Genomic DNA, 27,491 nt, shown 5'->3' on the forward strand with positions numbered 1-27,491 from the left:
TGTCTCCTTTTCCCATAACTGAACCTGTCAAGATATTTCTGCTGCTTTGACCCAGACTTATTAATCTCGTAGCTCTTTAAATACAAAGACTTTATTCATTAGAATTTTTAAAATCTCATAAATTGTTCATGTGGCTTTGAATTTTCCCCTCCTCTCCCTGTCCCCTCTTTCCTCTGACCCCCTCATCCTCCTCTCCTTGATGAAACCCTCCCTCTGGTTCTAGTGGCAGGCTAAACGTCGCTGCCTTGCCTCCGAGCCCTCCACCATCTTTATGCTGTCTCAGACCTCCAGCAGAATCAGTTTCTAACCCAGCCCCTTCTGGAGGTGACCCTTCTTCTTCCCTGTATTTTCCTTTTCTCTTTGTCCCGTCACTTTCTCCCTACCACTCTTTTTGCATGACGTGAGTCTCATGTTAACTCGTCTGTTTGCATGCCACCGCAAGAGTCTGTGGTGCGCTGTTTAGCCTTCCATCATTTTTTTTGTCTTAGAAATTAGTTTTTGTTAAACATTGAGGTTGAAATATGTGTATTTTTATACATTAAGCCACAAATCTGTCTGAATGTGTGTGTGTGTGTGTGTGTGTGTGTGTCCACAGCGGGTAAGGGATAAAAAAGGGTTTGAGAGGGCCATGGCCTACCAGAGTTCTGACTCGTTAATAGATGGAGTAGCTGTCACAGAAGCCTAGAGGGCTTCAGCACGGTAAAATACACACCCTGGCTCTCTGTGTATGTGTGTTTAATGGTTGGACTGGGTAATGGTGGGTGAGTTTAACATCCTGCAGTGATGGGGGTTTACTTTGCCGTGGTTTGTGGTTCCTCACATTTGACTTTGGGGACGTTGTGGCTGACTAACACCTGAGTTTCAGTGCGTTGTATCTGTTTGTGAAGGCCTCAAAAGTCAAGGATTCTCCAGGTATTGTACAATCTCCCGTCCTGTTCTTCACTCTTTACACGGAGCTCTGCCGCCCTCTAGTGACACAGTATCGCTACAGAGGCAGTTTTCTCACTGTTGGACTGAACCTTCATGCATGTTTTATTTGTCATGTGTTTCATTTGCATGGTTTGGTTCATGGTGTGACATGGTGTTGTGGTATTTGTTTATCTCTTCATGTTTATGCTCTAATGACAAATGTACTTGGGTTGCAAAGAGGGACATTATCATCACAGCTGGCCAATTAGATTAAAGCTACTGCAGAACCTTATAAGTAATTAACTGATATAATCATATGAATTGTACGCAAAACTGGGAAAACTTGTAATCGATCTGGTTTTGTGCACAGTGACAGTCATGTTAAAACATAAAATGATAGATAGAGACATAGATACTTTATTGATCCCAAGGGAAATTTAGGAACGGCCCAAACTGGTCCAAACTACAGTAGTGGCCCTAACTTTAAAAAACTGCTTGAGACCATACAGAAATGTGATGTCCTCAAATGTTGGTGTCCTATAACACAGATTGAATTTTGGCCAGCTGAGAGAACAGTGTTTCCTCTAAGTGTCTCCTCCACCTGCTCTCCGAGATCTGTCCACAAGTAACATTTCTTTTTACTTTTATATCCATCTCTTCCCCTCTGTCTCCTTCTCCTGCCTCTCCACACTTGTGCAGAATGCTGATAAACTCTATAAGGGCCACCTCTCAGAGTTCACCCCCCTGGCGTCCCTCCACGCCCCATCCAAGGCTGGTGGCCACCGGCGAGGCTCGGGAAACCAAAGGAGCGCTGCGCACCCTCGAAGGTCTGAACCCTTTAACAAGAAAGTCATGTTCACACGCTGGCAAAGAAAGCCAGACTACAGCACCTTCACCCCACTCCTCCGATTCACAGATGGCTCCCGCCACACGGGCTACGGAGGGGCGGGGCCTGAGACCTCAGTCTAATTTATTTCTCTTTAGTACTTTTTTAAATCCTGAATTTCTGATATCGGATACATTTGGAGCTCCCTGAGCAAAGAAGGTGACTAAGTGTTACTGAGCTGGAGTTAAATGATGGACCATGTTGCTAGTAGCATCTATAATCCATCTCTGAGCGATTACAGTGAACGTAACCTTTATAACTTCTCAGCCAAGTGTGGCGCAAAGCACTATGGGGCGACTCTGGAAAGGACTCCATCCACGAGGGCCTCATGACGTGCAAAGGGCTCAGCGTACTGATGTCACAGCATAAAAACTTTGATTATAAGAGACTGAAAATATGCACACTGGCCCTTTACACCTGTCTGCCGCTGACAGCAGGCAGCTGAAGTGTACTTTTAGGATTTATACCACACTCCTTTAGATGTGTTGTGATTGGAATTCTGCAGATGATGATGACGGTGCTTTCTCAGCACATGCTTTCTCTGATCAACCATTTTCTTTTCTTCCATTCCTGCCATCTCTCTCTGTCTCTCTGTCCATCTGTTCTTCCTCTCTATAGGACTAACTGGTGTTGCCTGTGTGCAAACTTATTATCCCGAAACACTCCGTAGGACTCTGGGGTCAGATCCTTCAGCGCTGTAAGGAAGGGTGCCGTACAGAAGCTCTTAGTGTTTGTAAAGTGGATCTGAGTTGGTCTTCTCCTCATTTATTAGTTCTATTGTATCTTAAAGGGAAAAAGACCAACTTCAGCTCCACTTTCAAACTCTTCTGTAGGTAGAGTAGAGTGTTTGGTGGGATAGATACTTGTGTGTGTGCTGATAGCTAGAGTGCTGTTTTCATTCCTTCTCTCTTATCGTCTTTGAAGCACTTTAACATATATTTATCTGTAATGCTGAGAGATTAATCGCTGAAGTTTTTAATGCCTTATTATTTTAGCGATAGAATCCAGTAGAAATGGCTTCACATCAACTTAATGCCTTAATGTCATCGTGTAAATACCAGAGATAATAAACCAAAGATCCAGAAGAAAAGAAAGTTAGACATTCTCTATTCTTCCGGTTTTGCGTCCATCACGTGTCAGAAACGTCCAGAGCAACTCACTCCAACACTAGTGCATGTCTGAAAGCAGCTTCATAGACATACTGCAAGTTTATTTATCTAGATAAAGTGTGTAGTTTATAAGTGAATTGTCAGGTTTGGAGAGGTTCAAATAATAATTTATTGTTTCCATACTTTTTTAGCACCTAAGAAAATGAACATACCAATCGTCACCTTTTTCTGTCAAGTGCTCCAAATGTACTTGATGCCTTAAATTAATATTAAACCAGTATTTCTGTGATGTGTTCATCAGTGGTTCAGCCATTTAATATGGAGGACGCACATCCAGTACATCCATCCAATCCTTATTTCGTTTTATTCTGTCATACACAACCAACACATAACAGAATATTCACAAACAATAAGAAAAAACAGGATAATTCAATCAAATAGTTTTATGTACAAAAATATGACATATTTTATTGTATGTATTTCCATAGTGATCTTTATTATGATCCCACGATCTCTCTTTCTTTTAAAGGCAGTTTCATGTGCACAGGTCAGCGTACAGTCACCAAAACCTCTGCTCCTCGTATAGAGAAACACCAACAGAAAACAATAGCGGTGTGTTTTCAAAATGATTTGTCATTCATCCCTTGACTTGCTCGGTCCACATAATGTCTGCCTGAATGAGGTGCTTATACCTTTTCATATGAAAAGATCAACACAATATAGAAACATTGAAGGCACCACCAGCGGCTTGTGAGCTCAGATTAGCACAAAGACGAAACGGGTGAAAACGCGTAGCCTGGCTTCAGGTTAAATCCCACCTCTAAACCTCACTAATATATGATTATATAGAGAAATGTGTATAAAATTAGTGTGGTTTCATCACTCTGCTTTAAATGAATGAGCTATAGACTGTTCATCCTCTAAAAGGCCTTATAATGGACCTACAGAGGGAATGAGACTTTCTACCTTCATGTTCTTTGAACACGTATCCTCTCTCTCTTTCTTTCTAGCTATCCCTCCTTCCCTTTTTCTACCTTTCTCTCGTTCTCCACCTGCTGAAGCGACGCGGACGTTTTCTCACCTCCATCCGTCCTCCTCATCACCCGCTTCCTCCATCGGTCTGTCCAATCCTCCGTCTACACGTCCATCGTGAGACAAAGTAGAAATCGTTTTGTACTCGACTTTTAATAGTTCTCATATGAACCAAAGCCTTGTTGCTGCTAGAAATCCTCGTAGCTGCTTTACATTAGGTGCCTTGTGGTAGTGAACTGTCTTCGCTCGCTTTTATGGTGAATTCTACTACTTATAATCAGCGTTTGGATGGAAAGGTACTGCAGATGATGGCTGTATGGAGGAGAGACTAAGAAAAGGTGGATGTAAGTGTCAGGTTCTACTGTCCAGTAGCATTTATTATAAATGCTGCACTGAAATATGATTGGTCTGCGATCAATGAACAAATTAATCAGCACTTGCACCAAAAATATTCAACAACAATCGATGATTAATATCAGTTTTTTATTGTTTTTATTCCAATTGTTTTATATATGTCCACGGGGGCATTTTGTCTCTGAAATGTTATTTTTACTGTTTTCATTATGTATAAAGTTTAAAATTCCCAATCACCACATTAAGAGGGAGTAAGGGTCTCGTGCAGTGGTCCCAGCACATTGGAAAGATATCAGCCCAATGGTGTTTCTTTATTCTACAGACACTGAAACATTGCTTCAGCTCTGCTTGATTTGTGTTACAAACTGAAATTTGTTTTGAGTATATATTCTGTGTATGTTTACTTTAATGTCTGACTCCGACATCAAAATTAACAGCAAAGCAGTCTTATACCATTAATTTATATATTACAAAAGAAAAAATAATTCTGAAAAGAGACAAATCCAAACTTCAAATAAAACAGTAGATCTTAAAATACGTATATTTCTGCAATGTGGGTGAACTGAGCCTTAATGTTCTCAGGATTACGAATGTAAACATGTCATCAGAGATCCTCCTCCTCCTGCTGTTGTTTGTGTGGATTTAAATTGGGCTTTGACACATTCAGTTTATTGTAGAGGTTTTTGTCAGACGTAACCGTGCCAGTATTTAATATCTTAAAAATCGTTTTCCCACCGGAATCCAAAATAAGAGGTATGAGTATCGGCACTTAGAGGCACTCTGGAGTCTTTTAAAGAATCATCAGAGGAAAGGAATCCGTGCCATAAGCCCCTTTTTCATTCAGTCAGGCATCTCCCATCACAGAACTGTTACAGAAAAGGAATATCAAGAGCTTTGTGTCTGCTCTGTGTTCCACGTCTCATGAGGCTTTGTTACTATTTATCTTTTTTTACTTTCTGGACACCGTATTCGACGCGTGTCTTATTTTGTGTAGAAGCCGATTCGAACAACACCGGACACGTAGCTTTAAAAATGAGTATTATAAAAAGACAAGAGATTCCCGTGGTGTCCGCTCAGATACACCCCTGCACTGAACCGTCTTCGTCTGATGATTGACACGTCGCTGTAGGAATCTTTCAAAGCCATTAAATGGTGGATTTAAGGTCTTTACTGTACTGATCACTCTCTGTCCGGATCTTTCAACACCACTGAAACTGACAGCCTTCAAACCGAATGTTATCTTCTCTCTTTTACAATGTATTATTGTGTCATGTTCTGTATGTCTCATAACCAAACAGTATCTATAACGTCTGTACACACACTGATACAGTATACATATATAAATATATATATATAAGATATAAATGTAGTTATATTAATTGATGTACAGTTTTGGGGTCTTTTTGTATACAGTTTTTAAACAGTCATATCAAGATTTACTTGTGGGTTTTTGCCAACCTTTCTGTAGCTATCGACGGAAAACAGCTGTACATGTGCTTAAGAATAAAAGCCAGAGGTGGAAATATTAAAACCTTGTATAATGTGCTTTCTGTTTTATGTGGAGCTGCACTTCCTTCTCCAGCCACAAGGATGCAGCAGAGTATTTTTTTAACTTGTCAGACCTTTGCAGGACCAGAGTTGACAAATCAAACGCACCTGAAGAGTTTTTAATATCTGAAATATGATCAAAAGGATTAATTAGGTGAATCCAGAACATGTTCGTCTAAGTAACCTGTGTTTTCTCATGCTAAACTCTCAGCTGTGTTGAAAAAGACAAGGAATTAGAGGGAGAAAAGGGAGATTTCTTGATTTAATTCTTCTCCGAAGCTGCTCCAGGGCTGTCGTTTGCACCATCTGTGGATGTCAACAAGATTAGGATGGAGCTTTTGGAGCGATTGGATTCCCTTCATCCTTTTCACTTCTCATCTGCGCTGATCTCCACGTTCCTCTCCTCCACAGCTGGCAGCAGCTGAGACCTGCTAGCGTGTCTGACAAGGATGGAGGAATATCTAGAGCACGACTGTCAGAGGTGAAATCGAGGGAAGAGGGAAAAAAGGAGATGTTGAAAAGTGGCAGTGTGTCGTCTATACATCCCCGAGGTTTGCCAGCAGCTGTTTTTACCAAGCTGTGACTCATACAGTTGTTTTTAGAAGGCGAGCACAACAACCACCTATTGAACTCCAATACCACTAAAAACTGGGTCTATCTTTGATTTCCCTTAATGCTTTATTAGTTGGTAAAGATTCTCAATGAGAGGTGCAGGGTTGAACCTGAAACTGTCCTCGCTAACCCCGAATCCTGAGTCAATACAGGCCTCTGAGGCTGCTGGGAGCACTTCAGTGAGATGTACGGTAGGTGTCAAGTTTGTTACTGAAAGAATGCTCAGTTAAAATGAGTTCACACCCACATGAAAATACTCTTTAAAATCCACAGAACGACACAGTGGAGACGGCAGAGAAATGTCAGAGGAACCATGTCTGTGAATTTGACCTCATGTTCAAAGTCTGACTCATCTTTCTGAAGCTGCAACAGGTGACACCTGAACTTCTGTATGACCACAACGTGACATTTTTTTACAATTTGACAGATTAAACTAATGTGACACAATATGTTTGTGAGTTTCAGCCTCACACTTTACTTATTTCCAGGCTTTTTACTTTGAACTAGCTCCAGATACAGATGAAGGTGGTGTGGATCTTCTCATCCAACTTCAGCAAGAAAGGGAATAATAAGTGATCTTGGCTAAGAAGCTGCAGCAGAGTGTCTGCGACAGGCAAGTAAGAGATGAGCAGTAACAATCTCTGGGTCTAGAGTAGTTTTTTACACAGGAAAGTGACAATCTAGTTTATACGCAATAAAATGCAAACACTAACAAATTACAAAACATATTTTTGGGGGGATTTGTTATGTTTTCTTATTTGCTTTGTGTTCAAAAAGAGGAATTAGTTGTCTTGAGTACTTCAGTTAAATTTACTCCAAACATGTGTTCCACCTTTTAAATGTTGATTTCTGGGATCATAAACGAAGCTGTGAAAGTGAAGAGGCTGAAGACATCATAGGAGCTGTGAAGTCCCTTAAGAATAAAGGGGATCAATATGTTAATCTGATTACCAAATAACAATCAGCTCAGTTTGACACCTTTAGTAACAACAGTGTGTGTTTGTGTGTGGCTGCACACTTCTGTGCCCAGCAGTTGGTCTGACACTCAAACTAGACTTAAATCATTAGACCTAAGACCTCCACCCACACAGACAGAGAGCGAGTCTTTTCTCATGGTTGTAATGTCAGCGTGTCTCTATTCACAGCATTAAATGGAGGGAGGTGATGGACTCATCCACACGTGAAATCTACGAATTAGCTGTGAAATAGCTGTTATTTGCCAGCGATTATGTCCTGGCTTTTAAAGGGAGTTGTTTTGAGGATGGATGCACAAACACACTCACACACACTTTCACCTACAAGGAAGCTGAATTGACATTTTTGCTGAGTTTAAACAGAAATACTGAAAATCTCCAAGAAGATTTGAACATTTCTTTCTGAAGTCTTTGTTTCAGAAAATGAAATTGTGTGATCTGCTCCATCTTCCTCCACCTCACCTTCTTCATCCTTTCACCCATCAATCACCTTCAGCCTCTGCACCTCGTCTGAACGAGGGAAATTGTGCAGAAACTTTTTTCCATCTGTCGTCTTGTCACGTCTTTGTCACTCTCTCGTCAACGTCCTGAGACACAATACAGTCGCACACAATATGACAGAATGTTAAATGCTGAGGACTGAGGGGGCTGCTGACGTTTTGTTGTGTATACATGAACAATGTGCACACACAGTCGCAGAGACACTGTGGCTGCAGATATACATTATGAGGATTAGGAATAAAGCTCATTTGATTTCAACACTTCAGGAGGATTGTTTGGGAACAACTAATCCTTTCCATCATACACACTGACCCCTGTTGCATATTTTAATATTTGTTCTGTTTTCCTCCACTGTTGCCTAGTGCTGTTTGTTTCACTGAAAAAGAAAACTGTGGGAGACACTGATCTGACTGTTGTTAATGTCTGTTAAATACAATGTAAATAAAAGAGGATTTAAGTTCATTAGTTTTATTTTTGTTTCTAACAAATTGATAACTTGGTGTTCAGGGTGAAGGCGACAAGTCGGAACCCCAATAATAATATAATATATAATATAATATATTTTTTAAGTTAAATAAACTAATTTCGACCGGGTTTTCTCAAAGAGGTGAAACAGCGCCCCTCTGGGTTCTAACCACAGGCTTCTCTAATCCGATGTGTGGTCGAAAAGCGGTACTGCACCCTCACCTGTTGCGCCAGGTGTCATTTGGCGTCGCGTTGATTAAATGTGAATCCCGCGGGAGATGGGGAAGAAGAAGAAGATGGAGAAGCGACGCAGCAGCTCAGGAATCCAACTAATTCAACGTAAGTGTGAATAATTTTGGTTTGAACTTAGTTTGTGAGCGAATGGCGACAGTTCAGGATGTTTTTAAAAGACTGTTTACTCCCCAGGGAGGAGGACACGAGCTCTTCTGTCAACAAACAAACAAAGTGACCTGAGGTGAAAGATGGCGGACTCCTCGTCTTCACGAGAGGAGCAGAGAGGAGCTGAACCTCTAACGTGAGTCAAACACCAACTCCTGTCTCTCTCTGCTCTCGCCTGCTTTGCTTCCACCATGTTTGAATGTCCCGCCGTGGATCTGTGCCGTGTGTTTGTTTGCTGGTTTGACGCCATCACTCAGGCCTGGACCCTGAGGCCTGTTTGTGTTTGCTGGTTGTTCATTCACCGTTTGTTTGTCCTGTGCAGAAGCTTTTAGAACTTATTCAGGCTTAGTGTGTTAAATTGTGTGGCATGTGTAACCACTGTAGGTGCTGTGGTTAAATATGTGGAGGTCATAGGACGAGTCTGGATACATGCATTGTTTTTTTTTGGCATCTTGTTACAATTTAAGTAAATATATACACTTGCAAATGTTGTCTCATCTCATAATATTTTACCTTTTTAAACAAATGAGATGACAAGTTCCGAGTTTTGGTTTTAGTTGGTGAATGGTATGAAGTTTTTAACCCTAACCCTTTTTTAAAAAATGCTTAAGTCGATTATCAGTGGGATTCGCATTATTTGAATTTTTGCTGAGAATTTAAATATTGCTTTTAATTTCCTCTGCGTAAATTAAGAGTATAGATTTGATCTGGTCTCAGTCTGGACGCCGTGGTTTCTCTCAGTTTACGTAGCTCTTATTGCATTGACGCTTGTTCAAGTGTTAATTTATAATATTTCTAGAAAAATTATTCCCTTCTGATACAGATTTATTTTTTTTGCCAGTAATTCTTGCCTCCCCTTAAAACTGGAGTGTTGAATATGGTACATTTTGCTGTTTTACTTGTGACACTTTCCAGTGCGAAATATTTCCAGATTAACTACATTTTATCTGGGTTACACAATACAGAGGCATTTTTGGTGATGGTAAAGGAACATGTCTATATTCTTTTTTTATTAATTGTTAGTTATTTGATGCAATGAAGCAGGGTTAAACGTCCTGATTTACAGCTGAGCTTCATTTCTGGATGGTGTGAGGAAGAGGAGGCAGATCGTCCATCTTTAAATACAGTCTATGAAATCCATAGTCTTTGATTTGTGCATCGAACATAAATCTGTGGCCTTCAGCTGCTTCTGCTTAATTGAGGAGTTGTTGGCCCCCATCTGGCCTCGGTGGTTTTAAACGGACCAATAGAAAAGCAAATGAATGTGGCACATATAGACGGCACCGCATCGCACCGCTGACTGTCTCCTCTAACAAGTGCAGAAACAAACTAATCAGATTAGTGTGAATCCCCCTTCTCAAAGCTGAATGGAGTCCAAGTGCCAGAGGCAGAACGCTGACATTTCTGTTTGTTTTTTCTGCCATGAACTCATTTCCTCCCCCCCCCCCCCCCCCCCCCCAATACCTACAGCACAAGTAGTGATTCAGATGTTGAATTATGCATTGGAGTGTTTGTGAACAGAGGAGCAGTGTGTTCCTGCTCTGCATTGTCCTCCGCTCCTCTCCTCCCTCCACCCCAGATCTCAAACTCCCTCATTTTAATTTTCTCTCTTTTTTTTTTTTCATATTCCGCTCTTCCTCGGCTCTCGCCCTCTGCGCTCTCTTCCTCCCTCACTGTTGTCTACCAATCAAGGTGATTGATTTTATGCCTCTTCTTATCGAGCGGAGCAGCCACTGTCAATAAATGTCGCCTGTCCTCTGTCCCCACACACACACACACACACACACACACACACACAGGGGTGAGTAGTAGGATTCAGTCTTTTTGCTTTTCAAACTCAGTCACATAGTTTTCTTGTTGGTCAAATTATATTATTATGTTCTAAAAGTCATAATCAGGAGAAATTGTCATTGACTTTATCAAGTTTTCTTTTTAATTGACAATAGTAATTTTTATGGTAATGTATTACTTTGACTTAAATAAGGCATTTAAATACTTGTTCCTGATTAAGCATGAATGTTTTCTGTATGTTGCTTCTATGTCATAGTTTTCAACTGTGCAATGGATGATGCTGTAGTTTCTTTCACAGATTTTGTGCTTTCAGGGACCTGCTCTTCATGTGCAGTCCCTATCCGCAGAGGAACGATGGATTCATGCTTCTTTCAGAAACCTTTTGTCTAGACTGGTCTGTCTGTGTGGTTTGGTCTGTTCGGTTCGGTGGGTCTGGTCCGTGTGATGTGGGTTTGTTTGGTTCGTGTGGTTGGTTTGGTCTGTGTGGTCGGTTTTGGTCTGGGTGAAGGCGGTCTGGTCTTGTCGGATTGGTGGGTCTGGTCTTTGCGGTCTGGTTGGTTTGGACTGTCTGCTGGCTGAAGGAAATAAAATACATTCATGCAAAAATACTCCTAATATGAAAGTGTCTGTTGTCAGGATAATGCACAAAAGTAAAAACTACAGTAACTGTGTTTATAGACGTATATGTATATCTCGGATACATACTAGCGATTGAGGGGTGGGGCCATGGTAGCAAGTTCCCGCCCATACACGCACTCAAACAATCGTGGGTCAGTCTCAGGCGTCAATCATCTTGTTTCACCCTGTTTTTTAAAGCATTAATTAACTAATTAAAACTAAACTGGAACTGCCACCAAGAAAGTTGATTTGATCTTTTAACAAGGGATTTTATTTTAGAGGCTCATTGCACATTTGAATGTAAAATATTATAATGACGAGTAACTTGAAACTGCAAGATTTATATAAAATAGAAATGCCAATGTTTAAGTATATTAGCTATTTCTATGGATTGATTTGTCGCATATGAAGACCAAGTGTATAGAAGGATATTCACACGTGACCTTGCCTTCTTCTCTATTCTGTGATATTCAGTTTTGGTTCTCATGGTCGGGTTGTTTCCACGTTGCTAATACAAGGCAGGGTCGAGTCTAATTAGTGGATGAAATTCATTCCCTGCCGTCACTTCTTTCAGCGGCAGGCTTGCTGGTCCTCTGTGGGAATAGGGAGGCCCAGTTTATGTGTGTGTGTGTGTGTGTGTGTGTGTGTGTGTGTGGGAGACAGAGGGAGATCCCCTTACCCCCCAGGGTTATATCATTACATGGATAATTAGGCCAGGTCAACCAGAGAGAGAAGAAAGCAATTCCAATGATTTCAAGAGGACCTCTGTCTGAGTTCTGTAGTTTTTGTCCTGAAAAAGTCCCAAAAGAGACTTTAACCGTCCAAAAATCTAAATGATCTTGACTTTATCAGCATCTATTGTTAGATTAGTTACTTGCTGAAAATAGCTAACTTTTTCTGAAATGGGAGCGCAGACGGAGACAATTATCTCATTTGGCCACATTTTCATGATTTTAAAGAGCCAGAAAGGGGTCAAAGGCTAAAAGTCCAATTTCTAAACTCTCTCTCTCTCACAAAAGCTCCTATTTGGTTTAAAATTGATTTCATGAATTCCCTTTTCAGGGGATTGGGAGAAGCAGAAGATCCAATGAATACCAGTGAAATTTCTTAACTCTTTTTTTTTTTTTTTTTTTTTTTTTTTTTTTATTCACTATGATCCAAGAAAAGGAAATAAAGGCTCATACGGTGCTAGAAAGCGAAGGCATGAAGGAGCAAGGACGTACAAATGGATAAAAGAGGATTATTGGTTGTTCTTGCATATCTGAGGGAAAGTTTCACTGTTACAGCAGCTTAACTTTGCATTTGATAAATTTGTTCCAAGTAAGGACTCGTATTTCTCCTCGTCCTTCCATTTAGCCTGGTTCACTTGAAGACGCAGACCTCAGTGACTGAATTCAACACCCCCCCCCCCCCCAACACACACACACACACACACACACACACATCATCATCGAACATGTTTACCTCTGTCACTGCTGAATTGCTCAAATCTGAGCAGCCTTGGAAAACTGCACTCATTCTTGTCTTTCTTTCGTGTCTTTCTTCCTCATCTCTCTTTTTCTCCACTCTCCGCCTCCAACATTTTTTTTTTTTTTTTTCTCCCTCCAACCTTGGATGCGTCTGAGAGCTGCTATTCTCCAGGTGGAGCTGTTGACAATAGCACACGTCTGGGAAGCCGCGGTATTCGGTGAAGTTTTCTAACCTGAGGGGAGTTTTCAAGGATTGTGGAGCTGAATACAGGCTGATACTCGCAGCTAATTGGTGTCATTCATTTCTTTATCGCAGCACTTTTTCCCTGACCACAGCTATAAATTCGGTCTACTTTGACCTAACGTATATGCATGTAATGTCGAGTTTAATGGACAGCTCCTCTGCTATGCCTCTAATTTATATTTCATCATTTACTGATGTTCACGGTAAACCAATTTCTGTGAAATCAAGAAAAACTGACGAAATTTTTGAACAAATTGTACCTTGTATGTCAGGGTGGAGAAGGGAACACAGCATTTGGCTGAATTTTCACATCCATCAGTGAGTTTTGAGCAGAGCGAGCGTTTTGTACACAATGTGCATTGATTGTAAAAAATACCGTAATCAACACAAAACAATAGTGATGTCATAAATTTGACATGAACCAAACTTAATGTCGAAGTACAGTGTTTCCTTTTCTGTATTAGATCCATAAAAACAGGGTAAAGCATCATGTTTGACAGCTGAGACCGACTCTCAATTGGTCAAGTGTGAATTTGGGCGACCTCACTACCTTGCTTCTATGAATCTCCTGAAAATACGTTAACTGAGTAACTGCTGCAAACTTACTTTCATTTAAAAGAAGAACTCTCCTTTCTGTATTTTCCAATGAGGAAAGTGAAATAAATTAACTTCGAAGTAAATGTTAACAACACTTTGTTTCTCTTTTGTTAAGCAGAAGTGGGCCCTTGTAATTTTTTTGATTCCACTTCTCTGCGGACAAAACTAAATTGACTTTAAAGTAAAAAACAAACTACATGAATCTCTCTCATTCCTTTCACTCCCAGCAGTCACCTGATAGGAGTTGAAAGTTGCCTCTTTGATTTGGTGTTCAGTCAGATTCTCTCTCACAGACAGGTAGGACGAGGTCACCATCCTTTCTTCAGCTTGACATCGTGTTATTTCTGGCACCAGCACAGTTAGTGTTTTTTAAGCGTCCTTAAATGTGTTGCAAGTTGCGTGAAATTGAGTTTTAGATACGATTCTCAGCTGGTTATTCATCTGAATTAGCATTCACATATTTAATTTGTTCAAATCTCCTTTTCACAGAGGGAATCTGAGAGAAATGACACCATGTCAGATGTAGCAGACGCAATGTCACCCTAAATCCCGACAGCACTGCCCCCTCCTGACTTCAGAAGTTAAAGAGGGTGATTTTACTTGTACAGATCTAGTGAAGGTGGTCAGAACAGCAGATGTAATGTAGCTTTTACTCTGAGTTTCTTTGGACCATTCAGAGCATAAACACTGTCAGGACCAGCAGGACCTCATGAGATGTGAATTGTGGTTAAGGTTGGGTGTAAATTGGTCATGGATAAGGTGAGGGATAAGGTTTTGTTATCCAGTCCACAATGAATGGAAGTTAATGTAAAGTCCTAGTACGGATAGCTGAGCAAGCCTGTGTGTGACTGTGGGGATTTCTTTGAATGGTAGTTAAAGGATTAGCGGTGTCCATGTGTTCCCATGGTCTCCGTCTTCAGACAATAAGGTCTATAACACACACACACTTTATCAGCCCATCGACTCCTGGTCAACCTGAGCTGCTTGAAGTCAGAGCTTAGTAGTGTCGCTGGTTGACTCCACACACACACACAGACACACACATCCCCAAGAGACTGAACTTGATCCCTGGCTCTACTGGCTTGTCAATCACTTGTGGGATTGACTTACGGATAACTGACAGTAGTTGGAACGGGGCCCAGCGGCAGGTAAAGAACGCTGGAGGAGCTCGACAGGTGAGAGCTCGAGTGGGTGTGTTTGTGTGGACAAGTGAGGCCTGAATACAGTGCAGGGCGGTGTTATCAGATAACAATCACTCCTAGAGGTTAAGAGTGTGGTTATTTTTTAATAGTGTTGCTATGAATGAAGCGGAAGCACACTTTCACCCACGGTACCGGTAATCTCTTTAGGAGCATCTTAAGTGAAACGCCATTATCCTGCAAGTTCACATGCATATTTGAACATTTGGGGGAATTATGCTCACTTTCTTGTTGTGAGTTGACTTACTTTATAGATTAAAAGTACAGGAAAACCTCTATTTCCCAAGTGTCCTAAAATCTACCTGAAATGCTGCTTTTCTGTTTTCATATCATTGAATATGAAATGTTTTTGGTTGGAGTAGACATAAATTAAGAAGTTTGACCCTGCATTTGTCTTTTTTATGCTATTTACCAGGATTACTGAACCAATTTCCATGCCATGTTGTGGAGGGATGGGTCATTTAGTTGCATGTCGTCAATCAGGTGTACGAACATGAGTTGTAAAGAGCTCTTCAAATCAAAGTCGAGACAAGCCTGAACACGAAACTCACTTTTCAATTCGTTTTACTTTTGAAAAAAAATACACCAGTCATGCAAGGTCATCCACTCCTTTTTAAAAATGCTATTTAAAAAATGTTTTATTCTTCTGAAAATCTACAAACTCTCAAAGATTCTCTTAATAATATAAAAAGAGGTATTTTTCCAGAATCTTTTACACTTTATAATTTTGAAGGTCAGGCCAAAGATTCTTAATATTTACTTTACAACCTGAAAGAATGGTACGCCAGTATTGTTTGCCTCTAATTTGTCTTTGTGCGTTATTTGTTTTGTTTTTAACTTTGTGTTTGGAGCTTTTTGAAATTTATACTGTAAGATTTCAGCTATTTGTTATTTAGAAAAGTCAAGTTGCATCAGAGCTGTGGGGTTATTTACTCAATCTTTGAAGACCTTTAGGATTACTGCTTTAAAAAGTGGAGCTAAAATATACCGTCATCAAGAAAAACAAAACTCTTAACGAACAACTTTGAAAAGCAATCACAGCTGAATGTTGAATTTCAGATGCCTTGAACATGGGAAGCTTCAGTTAAACATTTCAGTAACAACTTCATCTAGGAAGACTTCTATTGATTACTAGAAAGCCCAGTTAGACCCTCAACAATTTCCTTTTTCTTTCTTTCCTGTCTCTCCTTCCTCACTCCTACACTCCTGCTCAGCTATCTTCAAAGCAGCAGCATACATTAGTGTCAGCATGTGAATGTTCCCAGCAGTTCCTGGTAGAAATCCGCTGTGTTTGACATTTTCTTAAGAGCATCAGTACACAAACTTTCTCACCCCAGAAGCAAAACTGAAAATGTGTTTATCAACAAATCAAGTGGTGTTTTTATTTCTGCTTTTTTCTCTGGAGGGTTGACAGCAGACAACACAATATTGAATTTGTCTTTTAATGGGCAAATATTAAGGTGAGCTGACGTTTTCAGTTCTGATCGGTTGATACAGAGTCCAGATTCAACACCAGTGTTTGATTAATACGCTGTATTTCTTACTGCATAGAAGAGACATAGATCATTATTTTATGTGCAAGGCAACATCGGGCTCAGCAGATGACTTATGACTTTCAGCCGGATAAGGACTATAATTTGATGTAAGAAAATGAAGATTGTACGATATACGTTCATGCTGAGCAACTTTTATTTAAATAGTTTTAGCAATGATTTTAAATTGAGTGTTCGAGTCCACTGCCAGTTTTAAAAAGACAGACATACATTTCTGGAGTTAGTAGCTACATGATATTCTATACTTGTCATTTTGCAGTAAAAAGTCCCTCTACATCGGCTAACTTAAATATTCCTGGTGATTTCCCAGTTCCTCAGCACGTGCACTAGAGCAGGCACCAGCTCAAAGTTTGCTGGATAACCCTGAATATTTGAGAGAATACTAAACCTGCAAATCAAACCATTTCTGTGACTTAGATGCAGGTTTTGTCACTGTACAATAGATGCTACAGTATATAAAAACTTTGTGATGGTACAAGCCTAAAGAAACGTTTTCTCAGTGTATAGAGACTGTGCCGTCTGTCTTCTCCCCTGAACGCTGCCCTCCTTTATTCCTCCTCCTCTAATCTTACCTCTTTCCCTCTCATTGTCCATCTCCCTCCACCTCACCCCTCCATCTCTCTCTTCTCCTCCTTCAGTGACAGTAAACAGCCCTCCTGCTGTGTGTCTCCTATTACAGCCTCCATCCTGATTCCCCTCTTTCTTCCACCCTCTGCTGTTTTTTTTTTTTTCCTTATCCCCTTTTTCTCCCTAACCATCAGCGGCTCAGCCTAAAAGCTAAAGGCCCCTCTCCAGACACTGGCTAAAGAGATACAAGAGGTTCAGAACAATCAAGCAGCCTAAAGAGGAAAGCGATGACGAGGTCAGGATGGTGAAGGGGACGGCAACTGCAGTGATGAAGAGACTAACTGAGGTTCTTGTAATCACAATAATGGCAGAGGTGATCACAGGAGGGACTTTAACATGACAAATAATGATGGAGTGGTCCAGTAATACTGATTATTGTTGAATTTTGTTCATATTCCTTGCTAAGTTGAATACTTAAATCATGTTTCTTAGTTAACTATACATCCCATAGACGGCATATAAAGATGAATGATGCGTCTCTACTTCCTCCCACTATCCAGAAATCAAGCCGAGTCTGTGCAGTGGTGAATGGTATCAAGGTCCCGCTGATACACATGCTCGACCAATTGTGAGTCAGTTTCAGCTGTCAATCATGTTTGACCCATTTTTATAGCATAAAAATAACAATTTATAACCAAACTTACCAGAAAATTTAGCATGAGAACAAAATGTTGATGATTGGAACAGTCTTTGAGAATTTTTGTTGTTTGACGTGTACTTAGTTGTCTTCGTTTGGTCCATATCCCATCTGTTTACATGGAGGAGGTGGGGTTTATGATCTATACTGCAGCCTGCCACCAGATGGCGATCGTGACGCTTTGGCTTCACTTCTGGGAAACAGTCACATCGTCCATCGTCTTTGATGCATCCTCGTGAATTAGCCCTTGCAGCATTAGCGCACTTAAAATGGAAAAAACCCCAAAACAATCATCATACGTCATTCTCTCAGCCACAGCAGCGTGTGGATCTGTCTGCCTGACTGGCAAACATAAAACAGATTCCCTGCCACTCCGTGCAGTGTGGTGAGGCAGCCATATGCCAACCTCACCTGGCTGTAACATTTAGATTAGCTGCCTGTAATTGGTGAGGCCCGGAAATTTATCACGGCAAATCCAGTCCTGTACGGGGTCAGTACATCATCCTTCATGACATCTGAATCGGTCTAACTGCTCACCTTGGATTATGGCACCGTGATTTCCACATCAAATTCCGTGTATTGGGAAATGATTGATGGGTAACGCTGCCTTTCTGCACTGACTGGGCTTTATTCAGGAAATTAAACTGGGATTTTGGCAGAGGAGGAAAAGCTTTACATAGAGCTGCTGTCTGCACAAAGATAACCTGACCGGGATGAGCCTCACATGCTTGTGCAACCGCGGCATTGAGCTTGAACTTTACTCTAACGGCAGAGGATGTTTATGTTCTGATCTAGCTCTTCACTACAACCTTTTCACGCCTCCACACTGAGGCATTACATTTTCTGGTCGTCTGTTCATCCGTCTCTCCGTCACGTTCTTTTGAACTTCAAGAACGCTCGAGAATTCAGATTTGATACAAACGCTTAGTTGGACTTGAAGATTAACTGATTCGATTTTAATGACCTCACAAAACCCCGTTCTGTTTCATGATCATGTTATCTCAACAACGCCTCGAGACTCTGGCACCCAAATCTAGTCAGAGTCTAAGGTCAAAGGTCATGGTGGCCTCACAAAACATGTTTTTGGCCTTTTGAAATTTATCTCAAATGACTTGTGTAAATCTAAAGATCATGGTTCAGGTGCATCCGTCATTTCAAACAAAACTGGTGCAAAAACATACTGAACAAAAGTATGAAGTCTGAGAACAATATCTTGAAAAAACCTCTTCATAAGTCGCCGTGTTCTTTTCTTGAAGGACAGCAGCTGCATTCACTTTGGATTCACGGCAGATACAATGAATTCCAATGGTGACTCAGAGTTTGAGCAAAAAGAAAGTAAAAGTGAAACGTTAATAGGAAACTTTCTTAAACACAAATGCAGCATGATCCACTGCTGCTCTGCTGTTGGCCTGTAACCCTCCTTTCCAATAAATCACTGCATCAGCAACTTGAAGTGACGCTTCTGAGCCACGGAGAAAGCAAAGACATGGAACTATGTATTAATCTACAAGTGGGCGACAAATGAAAGAGAAAAACAGCAAGTGTCTCAATGAGGGGCTGTTCAGCAGGAGACACTGGAACAGCTTAAATACGCCTTGACATAGGTCTCCAAGATGCAGAAACTCCACTGAGGGGATGAACAGCATTCTACCAAAAGATGTTACATTCATTTGGTGTTTTATTCAGGTTTGTCAAACACAGGGGAGAAGTGGATCATGTTGTAGGAGTGGTTCTCTATATGACGTCTATGAATTGTAGTCTGTTATAACTTGCACCGTCTTCCACGAAGGGAAAAGACAAACTTCTATCCACCTCAAGACCATGGAAGAATTTGTCATCTTTCCTATAACTTTGGTTTAAATTCGTTGGTCAATGCTACAAAATGATTGACAGCTGAGACTTACTCGCAATTGGTCAGCGTGTGTTCTACTCTGCAGACTCTGGCGCCAAATAACGTCAAGATGGCAGAATCAATATCCGGTATATTTTAGTGTCATTTTTTTACAATGTTTGCATCTTTATTTCCAGTATTATTTCTAAATAGAAAACACAAGAACCCTCAGTGCAAAGCAATATTTACCATCCATACACTTTTTTTTTCCTATTTGTGTACACGTGCAGATTTGATTTCCATGTTGAAATGCACAAATTATTCAATCTCCCTTCAGACGTGTATGTGCATATGAAAGAGCCTCCTGCAGAAATTGTAAAGCCTGTGACGTCGCTCCTTAGTGGGAAAATAGTCGGGACTCTGTGGGGAAAAAAATTACTCTTAATTCTCCTCATCTTATGCTCTGTGGGGCTGGAAGACGTCCTGCAGGGTTTAATGTACACGCGTACACACACATGCACACTCGCAAACACAGGTCAAAACCCTGAAGTTTCTGTGGCAACTTTGAAGGCCAGAATAATGACTTCCATAATGTCTCCCCTGCGAAGGAGAGAGAGTGTTAGTGAGGGGGAAAGTGTGTGTGTGTGTGTGCTAGAGAGAGAGCACTTTTCTTTCCTTGGCTGCAGGAGTCCTATTGTTGCTCCCCCTGCGGGAGCTTTTAGTCCTCAGGTCCAACTTATCGGCTGTCCAACCATGTGGTGTGGGTGTCTGAGAGGGCACGGGGGTGGGGGGGCGATTGATACAGTAAAATGTCCTGCCGTGGATGGCTCTGAGGCTTATTTTTTTTTGAGGAAGGGGGGCTTTGTGAGTGCAGAGAGGTCAAAGCTACCTCTCTTTCTTTTTATTGCTTCTCTCTCTCCCCCATTGATCCCATTGCGATTGATCTATTTTTTTTGTTCTCTCGCTGTCGCGCATGTGCTGCAGTTCAACATGTGATTTTATAATATACCAGAGAGACACACACATTTTTGAAAACGAAATTAGATGAATCGCTTGCTGTTTTTATAGCCTTGAATATTATAAAGAGGGAGATGAAGGATGCTTTCATGAAGATCCCACAGCTCAAACGCCTTCATTTGGTCTCAGAATGTGTTCCTTTCTTGCACACTTTGTGTTATAGTTTGAATTTTAAATGGATAGAATTACCCAATTTTCTCTAATACACTCAATAATGCATAATAAAATGAAGAGGACATTTACTGTCACAAACTGAAGCTGTGTTCAAGCTGTACGGGCAGTGACTCATTGACATCTTCCTCTTCAAGGATTACCACAGCTGTATGGTCTGGCTTTTGAGATGCTTAAGCATAGAAACCTGAATTAAATGGATTGGACTCTTCTGTGTGTTGTTTAAACTGGCTCATACAAGCTGCTGTTCTTATTTATATAGAAAAAGGCAGAAGACCGAAACTGACCAACATCAGTTTCCAGATAACTTCAGCCTTTTATAGACATATTGATAATGAAAAACTTATATTTTACTGAGTAATTTTGCATATTTTTAGTTAATGGTTGAACTGTAATATATCAAGCTTCAATTAAGTTTCTTTATCAAACTGAAAAAAATTGAACATACCAGTTGCACCCAGTAATTTTAGTGTGCAGATAGGACATTTTCAACATTTAAGTTTATTTCTCAGGGAGTAATTCATGGATCTTGATGATTAAAAAGTGTGTGCAATTTTGTGCAGGTCCAAAAATAACAATCGTGATCTAGTAAATTGAAATTTTACTGTTTGGCCTTGGCAGAGATATGGGGACTAATTCTAATGTTAGAAGATCAGCAGACACTATCATTGAATAGTTTGGGTCAGTTATCCAGTGGTTATAGTCTCAAGGAAAAAGCAAATAAGTCTTTTTAGTGAGTCTTCACTGTTTTTAAAGAGATGATGCTTACAAGACATGTGTGTGTGCGCGCGCATTTGTGCACGCCTGATTAGATGATTATTTCTAGACGAGATAAGTGGGTGAAATGGAGACTCTGTTGACTGTTGTTCAGGTAATCAACACACACATGCACGCGCACATACACACAAGTCATGCCACGCCATACCAGATTGCATTACCTGTCCCTTTTCATAGGCACATAATGAGCTCATGGAAACCCGAAACGGACGGAGGGAGGGAGGGACAAAGAAAGAGGTAGTGTGAAAGAAAGGGCAGACATGATAGCACGGCTATGAAAGTTTTAGAAAAATTACTTTTCATTGCTATCTTGAGCCAACTAATTACTTAAAATATTTAGAAATCCTCTTTATGTCATAATTTCTAAATTGATAAGAATAGTTTTAGTGAATTTACCTCCATATGCATCATAATAAGAGGGATGGAGAGAGAAAGTGAGTGATGGGTAAATAGAAAAAGGGCGAGACGAAGGTAAACAGAGGGAAATCTGGCAGTCGGCTCGGTTCGCTGTGTCAATTTGTCCAAACGGGAGGCTCAGGTTGCAGTGGAGGGCCAGGTAACAGGAGATCTAACAGACCACACCTATGCAGCAGGTATTAGCCTGATCCCCCTGTTTCAAAAGCACACACATTAAATGTATGGACAATGGCAATTCAAAAGATAAAGTGCTATCGGAAAAATAAAGCGACAGGATCAGACGCTCAGTTTCTACAAGTATATTGATGCAACTCTTTTCTCTGTCAGATTTATCTTGAGGTGGAAAAAGCCTAAACAGATATTGAAAATAGTTTTCACTCGAGGAAGAAATGCATGTGTTGGTAAAACAATGACGTCAGCTTAATTTCGACTCGTTGGGCAGCAGGTGAAAAGTGGCTTTAGAATTTGAAAGATGTTTCCTGTGATGATTGCTGCTTTTGACAGGTACTCGTCATATTAGTTGTTACAAGTGCATTAGGCAACAGGAAATATGGACGGTGTTGGACATCTTTTCTTGAAATAATTTTTATTATGGATTTTGTTTTTGAGCCAGCAGTCAACAATCCACACAATGTCTAATAGACTTTAGAGTCGTGTTTCATCCATCCATCACATTGCACCATCGTCCCAACAGTTGGAGAATACATTGAACAAATCATACAGCATGCAAATTCAATAATAGAAATAGTTAAAGATTCAATTAAAATATTTAAGACTTAAATAAAAGAAATGACTAAATACCACATTAAAAACATTCATGCTGAAAGGATGTTTTAAAAGCTCAAATCTGGTTTGGTGTATGCACTGAAACGAACTATTTCAAGATGGTTTCTGTCACTTTAGGTAGTTCTCATCCCACCGATTTGATCGCTGATTTGTTGAAGTCTTGATTTTTGTGGCAAGTTTGGTTTTAAGAAGAAAACGCTCGATTGGCCGAGGGTGTATATTTCCAGGACCTTACTCCCACTATGGTTCCAAATGACGTCATCAACGTAAGATGGCAATGTGCGTATCTGGGATATTATAGCCTGGGGGCATGTCTAGCAGTTCCCCCTTATCTCTCGTCTGTATGCTAAGCTAACCTCGTCCAGCGTATGTGGCGGTATCCGCTCACTCTTCCTTCCTCCATTTTTCTGTCCTTCCCTCTCCACTTATATCCTCCCATCCAATCCCCATGTTGGGGAACAAACCAATATCGACTACTGTTCACCACAACAAAGTTTGTGCTTCACACCCTGTCCTCCTCATGACTCGTACAGCCATGACACGTCTTGAACTTTCAGACAAACGTACGGCTGATGCTTGTCGTCGTGTTTCCTTGAGCCCCGTGAGCAGAACATCCAGCAGCATGACGTCGGAGCGCCGCCCACGCCGTTTGATTGACGGATGATCCCTGGGAAGTGGAGTGCAGAAAACATCGCACCAAAAATAACCCGGGATCTTGAAGATTAGCAGTTTCATGTGCCTGCGTGTGTTTAATCTCCAGTGGGAACCGAGATGCCAAACCTGCCAGACTGCTGCCCCGATGGGTTTTCAAACATCACAGCCGAGGAGACAAGGTGGCTTCCAGGACACATTTCTACAGCTGCCTCCACGCTTCATTATGCAGCTTATTCTCATCATATTGCCCTCGGTTAACAGGCTGACGCAACAGTCAGCAAGATCCCTCCTGTACTCGCCTCCTCTTCCCACTCTTTCCTCTCTTCTCCTTTTTCCTCCCTTCATCCATCGTCTTTTCTCCAATCTCGACATCTGTCCCCTCATCCACACATTGTTCATCATAACTTTTCCCTTCACTTTCCTATGTCATTTCACCCTTTGTCTCTTCTCTCCTTCATCGCCACTTTTAGTTCTCTCATCCCTTCTTTTTGCCTTTTTTTTCCTATCTTCTCCTAACCAATTATTCTCTATTTCTTTTCCTGTTTTCTTTCCTTCTGTCTGGACCTTGTCCCATCTTTTCCTCTTAATTTCCTCCCATGTTCTATTAATCTAATTTACCTTTCCCTGATTCTTTTGCCTTTTAGTTTTTCCCTAATGTTTAAGTTTCCTGTTTTATTTCTTTTTTTTTTGTTTCTTTCATTTAATTCTCGTATCTTCTCTTCCTCCCTTAACTTTGTCTTTTTCCCACTCTTTCCTTTTTCTTTTTTCACTGCTTCTCCCTCACTCCTCTGCTTTTCTTATTGCTTCATTCCATCCTTCATTTGTTTTTGGTCACTCGTTCCTTCCATGCTTTCTTCCTTTTTAATTCTGCCTCTATCTCTTCACACTTCTTTTTTCTGTTATGGAATGTGTGATGAGCCTCCAGCTAATCCCATCCCTAAAGCACCTTAGCAACGCTCGCTAAGGGAATTTGGTGGGAACTACAAAAAGGAAAAAAAGCGTATATGCACACACACACGCACGCATGCATGCACCAAGCCCAACGAGCAGCCCCCTATTGGCAGCAAGTGGATGCACTAATACATCTTCAAATGTGCTTTTTAAAGCGTCTGGAAAGGCTCTGTCGTCGGGCGATAACTCCCCACCGGTTAAAGGATGGGTGCTCCCGTTGTGTTTCAGCGCCTCTATTCCCTCCCTCTCTTTTTTCTCATCCTTCCACATCCTTCGCCATCGCTCCCTCCTTCCCCTTCTCTCCTCTCTGACCAAGTTGTCTACTTAAACAAGAAAAAGTTTGTCCAAACAACTGCTGCACTGTGTAACTTTCCTCCTGACTATGTTTGACACGAGGCTGCGTTTAATCTCCTTCTTCTGCTCAGTGGCTCGGAAGGTTTCCGTCTAACTCATTAAATTGTGCAGAGTATTTCGCGAAATGCCGGATGTTCGTATCCAGGATATTTTAGCTTCATTTCTTGATAGTGGGAGTAAGTGGAGAAACGTCGTTCATCTTCATAGCTGTATGTTAAACCATGACTTTATCAAGTTATAAGTATTACTAGTATACGTTTACTGGTTTATCACAATTTGGGATTTATTTCCATAGCTTTTTCCATCATTACTTTTAGTGGCATCTTAATATAACTGCTGAGACTGAATGCTGTGACATGACTCAGTATGTTGCACACCTCCGTCAAGGCCCAACAGTCTCCTTAAATTCAATCGAGCTGATTTTCCAGATTTTCTTTTTCATCAAGATCCACAAATTAGTCCCTTTTTGAAATCGGTGACAATGTTAAAATACGCAATGTAAAAATACCTGTTGTCGTCCCTTTATCCTGATTTACCCACAAATTCAATGGCTTCGTCTCATCCTTATACCAACTTTTGTGGAAAATCTATTCTGTAGTTTTTGTGTAATCCGGCTGACGAACAAATTAACAGGAAGAATGCTTTGGTATATATATATATATATATATATATATATATATTAATGCAGTAGTAGTAACAGTGGTATGTGTTTTAATGAGTCATTCATTCCCTCTATTCACTTTTCACTACTTAAGCACCATGGGGGACAGCAGGATATCCCATCATGCACTGGGGAGAAGTCTTTCGCATTTCTACCTATTAGTGTTCTGTTTTTTACTTCCTATTTCAGTGTTATGCACATGCAACTCTAAGCAAAGAAATCAGGTTAAAAAAACAACAAAATATGTTACATTCAAATTTGGTCTAATCACAGTAAACAGATTAAGCTGTATAGGTGATTAGATTAGTGTGTGTGTGTGTGTGTGTGTGTGTGTGTACGCAGATTCTGAGGCTATAATGAGAAACTGTAAATACCCTCAGACTGAATCCCTCTCCATGTTTAATCTGAGTCCACAACTACTGGCTGCCAACACCGATCATCCTCCTGTGTACACACACACTCACACACACACTAAACGCAGGGGCATCAGCAGTCAATTTGCAGCATCCGCAAATGACAAAAACGGTAAAAGCGTGAAACCGTGTATATGAAACCATATATTCTGACAGATCTGCTTAGATCATGTGCACACATACGCATGCACACACACACACATGCACACACACTAGAAGGCCTATATAAGTGGATCAAGGAGGTGGGTGTGTGTAGGAATCTTCAGCCAGGCTATCACTAACAAGCATGCTCCTCTCTCTCTCCTTTTATACAGCAAATCCCTCCACTCCACACCGGAGATTAGCATATTCTTTTAGCCAAATGTGTGTGTGCACGCACACACACACACACACACACACACACACACACAGTAATACATAAGGCTAGAGTCAGGATGGTCACTAAGGAAAATTATGGCATCTTAAACAGCAGCAATAGAGAGCTTGATTTAAGGAAAGCATTTATTTAAAACGTTTATTTCTTCTTTCTCTGGCTATTGGTTTAAGCATCACTCTGTGCACTTTACTAAAATTATGAAATAGCAACTTCCTAAAGTTTTGAGCAACTACCTCTCACTGCCATTAGAAGTCAACAACGTGCAAAATAAGCGGCTGTATAAAAACAGGTTTTAAAAGCAAGCTTAAGTAAGTAAAGTGATTCTTCTTAGTTTGAAAGGCTAAATCGCGAATGACGTTTCTTTTTGTTCGTCTTTTAAATGCATCATATCCACTTTACCCGGGGCTTTGCCTGTTTTCAGTTCAGGGGCAAACTACATATGGCGAAGGAAAAACACGATGCTGGCCAGTTATCCAGTTAGCTGTTTGTATTGGTCACTTGTAATGGATCACGATTATTCATCACTATTTGCTGCGTAACGTGAATAAGAGACACCTTGCGGCCAAAGTTGCATATTGTGCAATTTACTGACAGGTTTTAATGAAACCTTCAGATTAGCTAAAGTTTTTCCTAAATTGTCCGAAGCATCCATCACTTTATTGACTTACATTCTGGTTCAGATTTGACCGACCGTACTTAACAGTAGTTGTACACAGTTTTCTTGTGGGATGAGAAATTATTTCATTTCTGATTCTCTTAATTTCAGTTTTACATCCAAGTGAAGCATCTTAGATAATCTGAATTAACTGTTGGCTGGTTTCCACGTGTCTCCTCGTCTGACTGCTCGTGTCGTCATGTGGCCATGTTAAATCAGTTTCTTTGGCGAGGACATTACAGCACATCGCTTATGGCACAAACTATAAACTGGGATTATCCTGGAAGGTCTGTAAAATGAAATATGTGGTGGGGGTATAATTACAAGACGGATTCGATCAGGTCATTTAGATTTGACTGAATCACTCAAAAGTGAAGCATGATGTCGACGCAACTCAAATCACATTTGATTTTATAAATTGAATCATACGCCCTCAAGATGGAAGTCATAAGAAATAGTGGAGGGTTCACCGCAAGAGGAAAGGGACTTATTTAAAGCAATATATAACTAATAGTTACGCCGTATTTTAATAACTATATTAAAGATCAAATAAGCCATACCATTTTTTGTTTCCTCATAGAAAGTCTGACTGAATTTCATTGTTACGTGATGATGTAGTGAAGTTTAATAGAAAAGCAGAGCTATTAATTCAGTCTGCAGCTTTCTCTCCCTAACACACACACACACACACACACACACACACCCCACTGACCGACAGACTAAGTAGTGTGACTAATGGCTCCCTGCCCTATGCCTTGCCTTGGCTCCCATGGGTCAGCACGTTATAATGTGCAAATTAACTTCCTGTAAAGAGGCAGCACTTACACAAGTGTGCACACATGCATACGAGGGCCCGAGTGGAGACTTGACTAGTTCTAACCGATTTTTATTGACATACAGGACA

General features: G+C 40.7%; 1 protein-coding gene and 2 long non-coding RNA genes across 11 annotated transcripts in view; 2 read left to right on the plus strand and 1 right to left on the minus strand.

Moving 5' to 3' along the window:
- The window catches only part of atp11a (ATPase phospholipid transporting 11A), a 40,243-nt gene extending 34,570 nt beyond the window's left edge, over nt 1–5,673 (plus strand). For 3 of the 8 annotated variants that reach the window (XM_034603411.1, XM_034603422.1, XM_034603414.1), the window contains one exon: nt 1,609–5,673. In XM_034603411.1, coding sequence (XP_034459302.1) covers nt 1,609–1,878 — 270 coding nt within the window. In that variant the 3' untranslated portion in view covers nt 1,879–5,673. Of the gene's footprint in view, nt 1–223; nt 325–595; nt 700–1,608 lie in introns of those variants that run through there. The other 5 variants (XM_034603448.1, XM_034603468.1, XM_034603431.1 and 2 more) reach the window with 3 other exon arrangements.
- A 2,150-nt stretch (nt 5,674–7,823) lies between these two features.
- Nucleotides 7,824–8,752, minus strand: LOC117772411. The gene is made up of 2 exons (XR_004615769.1): nt 8,613–8,752; nt 7,824–8,011 (listed from the first exon to the last, which is right to left on the minus strand). It is a non-coding gene; the product is annotated as an uncharacterized LOC117772411 (long non-coding RNA).
- A 64-nt stretch (nt 8,753–8,816) lies between these two features.
- LOC117772401 overlaps nt 8,817–27,491 on the plus strand; it is a 52,120-nt gene continuing 33,445 nt past the window's right edge. For both annotated transcript variants that reach the window (XR_004615767.1, XR_004615768.1), the window contains exon 1: nt 8,817–8,925. This is a non-coding gene — a long non-coding RNA (uncharacterized LOC117772401). The remainder of the gene's footprint in view (nt 8,926–27,491) is intronic.

The sequence above is a fragment of the Hippoglossus hippoglossus genome, chromosome 2 (genome assembly GCF_009819705.1).
Source record: "Hippoglossus hippoglossus isolate fHipHip1 chromosome 2, fHipHip1.pri, whole genome shotgun sequence".
In the NCBI taxonomy this organism is placed as follows: Eukaryota; Metazoa; Chordata; class Actinopteri; order Pleuronectiformes; family Pleuronectidae; genus Hippoglossus; species Hippoglossus hippoglossus.